At 36.9% G+C, this 4,849-nt stretch overlaps 1 protein-coding gene across 1 annotated transcript in view; it reads right to left on the reverse strand.

Annotated features, from left to right (window-relative positions):
• Positions 1 to 362: 362 nt before the first annotated feature.
• Positions 363 to 4,849, reverse strand: part of LOC104075094 (plastin-1) — a gene marked incomplete at its 3' end in the record, with an annotated part of 12,569 nt that continues 8,082 nt past the window's right edge. The window contains exons 6-9 of the mRNA XM_009575472.1: positions 3,577 to 3,742; positions 3,339 to 3,481; positions 2,118 to 2,204; positions 363 to 558 (exon numbers count right to left, since the gene is read on the reverse strand). Of these exons, the coding sequence (XP_009573767.1) occupies positions 363 to 558; positions 2,118 to 2,204; positions 3,339 to 3,481; positions 3,577 to 3,742 (592 nt within the window). The remainder of the gene's footprint in view (positions 559 to 2,117; positions 2,205 to 3,338; positions 3,482 to 3,576; positions 3,743 to 4,849) is intronic.

Below are 4,849 nucleotides of genomic sequence, written 5' to 3' on the forward strand. Positions count from 1 at the left end.
AAGTTGCAGAGTATAGCCTTGCAAATTAGGGAAAGCTAGAATTTGTGCATCAGCTGAAATATAAACAGTATGGAAAGAAGCACAGGAAACTGGAAAGGGAGTAAGAGGACAGTTTTTGCTAGTGCAAATTAATGATAGAAGGTTATTCAGGAATAGCCTTTGGTCAGGCTAGCACAAGTGAACAATATTCACAGTAACGGGGACTTCTACTGAGGCTTATACTGAAAGCTAGTGAGAAAGCTCTATATGCTGGTCTTAACACAGGCACCATCACACAGGGATCCTATACCACACCCTAGAAGGAATACTTAAATAGAAATCACTAATATTCTTATTTCCCGTATGCTTAGTAAGTTGAGTACCTTCTAGTAAATTGAGATCGTAAGATGAATTGTCAGGCTTGTGTAGGGCTGGATATGTGTTAAAGAGATTTGCAACAAAAGCCAAATTGAGTTTAGGGTTGCCTGCAACCACATCAGCTGGAGTTACAAACTGTCTGCAGCCCAATTTATCTGCCTGTTGCAGCATGTATTCAGCCCTCCTCAAGTCATTTTTATCCTAAAAGAAAAAAAATAACAACAATTAATTTGTAATGAATACTAGCATGTTTCCATTCTTTACTGAATCTTCAGTTTGGCAAATCTTTAAATGACCCATGTCAGTTCCTCCCTCATTCCCCTAATGCCTGAGCTAGCTCTTACAGCCCGTAACAATTCCCCTCTTCCCATCTTCCTTCCACTTTCTTTCTGTCCTTCACTTCTGTGGCTGCCTGCGCAGCATTCCTCATGAATCACAGCAATAGCAGTACCAGCCAGAGGTGTAGTGGTTATATTTCCGTTTCCAGGCTGTTGATTCCCGCACTGCATATTCTGCTACACGTGCCACAGGTTCACCATCACTGCTTTAAACTGATATTTTCAAGCATAGTAATTACAGATGATGCCCAAAACCCTCAAAAAGAGCTTGAATGCTTCAGGACGTGATAATTCACTACCTTGCTTTCCTTTTAATATTTTTGCCTCTGAATTATCTTAAGTTGGTAATCTGTTGTTATTTTGTTTATTCGTCCTTCTTATTAATCTACATAGAATAAATCAGTCTTCAAAACCGCGTAGCGTATACTTTTTGCCTCTAATCTTCACAACACTAAGAGTTACTATTTATAGGGAAATGAGTTAGTAATTGAATTACTGTTAGAATTGAATAACAGTCAGTAATTCAGCGGTGGTACATTTAACCAGAAACTTGCTCTAGAACAAGTTGTTACATGTTGTTGATACTGGTTTATAACCCATTACAGAACATGATCATATGAATTGTAGGAAATTACAGGGAAAAAATTTTTCCTTTCTCGCTCCCAAAAAAACCCCAAAACAAAAGCAAACATAAAACAGAGCTCTCCTCATGAAGGAGTTTGAGAGGACTAAACCTTGCAAGCGAACATAATTTTGCATGTGGGCTTTTTCATTATTATAATGAATAACGAGATTCTACTCAAGATTCTGATTGATATATAGATATCTATATCTTAGACATGCAGTTCAATTTTTTATCAAACACATTCTCAGAATAATCCTTCCAACGAGCATTATGTAGCAGCTTAGAGAAAAGGGTTTTCACATCTACCTAGGCTAATTTTAGACCCTCTATCCCTTTACAACTTAAAAGCTTGATGATTGCCACACTTTCCTTCTGGTTATCGGAAGGGCTCGCATGTTATTTCTGAACACTATTTGGTTTGAGGAAGGATCACAGGGTTTGTGAAGTCTACTGTTTCTCCTTGTCCGAATTCCAGAAGAGCAGAACTGAAGCAGGATGTTGTAATATTCATGTTGGAGGACTCAAATGAAAGTAAAAAACAGTTAGACACTACTCCAAGTAAAACATAGCTCCAGATTTTAGACTGCAGGATGCATTATCCTGTTTCAGCAGTGCCCTGGAATTTTACTCAAGTTTTTACCCATTTAAGCTTTTGTGACACTGAGGAATCTGACTGAACTTTTGTATGTGTTACAAAACAAAAGGGGATTCTGGGACAGCCTTGTAACCAGGATGTTGGATACATACACAGAGGTCTCGGATAATTTCAGTGTATTTTTATGTTTCTGGATACTTACATGAAATCCTGAAAAGTCAATTTTAATGGGCAATTCATCTCCTTTAGGTGCAATTTGATTTAACAGATGGTAGTATGCTCTTGAATCCTAAAACAAGCAGTGTAATATTTTTAAGAAGTACGAGCAAGTATGTAATGCAGAGGTAATTGGAATTAAAAATGGAGAGCAAAGTGGCCCTTTTAGGATGAATCTATAGTGACAAAAGAAATTATATTTATTTGACGCAGTTTTCAGTGTGCTTCTGGTTTTTTCCCCACTAAGAAACTAGGAAAATAAAACAAAAACCTGCTAGTTTTATAAGTGTTTAATACTTCTCTTAAATAGCATGCAGTATTTTTACCACAGTAGCAGTTCTCACATAAAACCTTAGTTAAAGGTTTGCTTTAATAATAGCCTTCTTGGTGGCATTTGAAAAGGTATAACTAGCAATTAATGACATGGTTTTCTTCAATGAAAAGAGGTCTTATCACATTAGGGAATCTTGCTCCTTTGCTTTTAGTTTTAAAAAGTTGGGTTTTTCTCTCTTCAACTGGACTTACTACAGTACTCTGCATATCATATGCAGAATGACTGGAAAAGACAGAAGAATTATGCAGATCTGCCGTCTGCCCCAAGGAACCAACATGCCCTTCAGTCCCTTTGTGTCAGTAAATCGGCACACCAGCAAAGCACAGTGATTGAGTGGGGCTGCTCTCTCCTTGGATCAAGAATCAGTAGCTACTCCAGACAGCCCTCCGAATAACTGTCCTTTCCTCAAGAGGTTCCCTACTCTTCTGTAGAATGCTAGGTACAAAGGGCAATCACTATTAGCAAATATGAACTGGGAGGAGATTTAAAGCCATCCACTTCTTCCTTAAAACAACAAAAGAAAGAGTGCAAATTGTCCTAAGTAACTATAATAACAATCTTAGAACATTAGAACTTCCCTGAGTATGAGCTTGTCGGAAATGTTTGCTTTACACTGTGATACGATAATATATAGTATGAGCAACTGAATAGGGTATGAGAGATCAAAATAACGCTCTTTCAGTGTTGAAAAATGCAGGATGAATAGGATACGAAGGATCAAAATAATGCTCTTTCAGTGTTGAAAAATGCAGGATAGCTAGAAAAAGCAGATGACTACTATTTTTCTAAATACTTCTGATCTGGCTCATTTGTTTCTATGCATAGTGTGTTTAAATACCATTATGTTCAATTATCACAGCAATAACTACATACCTTAACGTCTTGGCTGAAGTTACTGATTTTCTGCCAGCCTGCATTGGCCAGATGGTAGTTCACCCAGCGTAGCAAGAGCTCTTCTGGGGAAAGCTTCATTAACTGATCTAGTTCTTCCCCTTCATTTAGCAAGGCAATAAGAGCTAAAAGCAAGTTTGAAAGAAAGCTGAAATCATTACCATTGTGACCTCAGTTAATTCCAAATTGCGGACATTGCCATACCTGGCATTACTCTTACCTTCATTTCTGGAGATCTCAATATCAGCGAAAAGACCAACTTTGATGATCTGCCACAAAAGTCCTAATACCAAGTGTGGTTTTCCTTCTTGCAAATCTTGTGATCCGATATTGACAACCGTACAGCCAATAGCAGATGCTGAGTTCAGAGCCAGGTTTAGGTTTTCCTATTTGGAATATCATTGTTTAACAAATTTATGAGGTTGTAATTCTTAGTAAATTTTTTCATAGTAAATTTTGTAAGTTTCAGTTATAAGAAGTTACAAGAAATAACTTAGTTATTATAACAATAGTTCAATGGTTCCCAGTGGAAAATGGCACCCTGGAGATTTTTTGTGAACTACCACGTATCTTATCAAAATTTAATGGAAAACATTATTGACAGTGTTTAGTATGGACCCACCAAAAATCATGGACCACCTTCTGTAGATTGGATCGCCGAGGAATACTCTATTTTAAATATTTTTTGTAACTCATAAGTACATAAATTAAACAATATCACTCAAAATATCAGGGGCTTGATTCTGTGGGAAAACGTACTCATATGGAATTCTGCCCTGTGCAGGAGGCTACTGACATCACTGTCATCCCATCTTGGATCTTATACAGGCTGACACATTTATTCAAGCAACTGTTAAACTGTAATTGAACAGACAATATAAGAAAATCATGGCAATTCAACATCCTGACACTGAAAGTAAAGCTAATGATTTTCACAGATGAAACATTCCAAGAAAAAATACCTGACAGCTCTCGTAAATATTACGCTCTATTTTCTTGTGTCATATTTTAACTATCTACAGAGGCAACATAAACACATGTAGTATCATCTTTGCTGACACATCTTCTTTAACTAAGTAGACATTACAAAACTTGGAGGACTTAGAACATGGTATGTTTTAACTTTTCATATTTTAATCTCACAGCCTGAAATGAAAAGTCTGCCAGTTAACTGAGGTTTTTAATCAGGATTTTTTTTTTTTCTCATTAGGCAGGTAACTTATGGACCTACTTCCCTCTTCCAGACCTGTTTTCTTATACTGAAACTCAGGTCTTAAAAACTCTTTCTCTCAAATATTTTCATGACTTCAGATCTTCTCATCTTCTGCTCAAGCCACTCTCCACTATTGAAAATGCATCATCCCACTGTACAGTATACAGCCATGCAGATACTTTCTGCATTGCTAAAATACGACCTGACCACCCACTCAGAAGTCTAAAATTATTTTCTTCAGATACTTAGTAAAGCAAAATGAGAATAATGAATAGGGAAA

Source organism: Fulmarus glacialis, unplaced genomic scaffold (genome assembly GCF_000690835.1).
Source record: "Fulmarus glacialis isolate BGI_N327 unplaced genomic scaffold, ASM69083v1 scaffold46793, whole genome shotgun sequence".
Taxonomy (NCBI): domain Eukaryota; kingdom Metazoa; phylum Chordata; class Aves; order Procellariiformes; family Procellariidae; genus Fulmarus; species Fulmarus glacialis.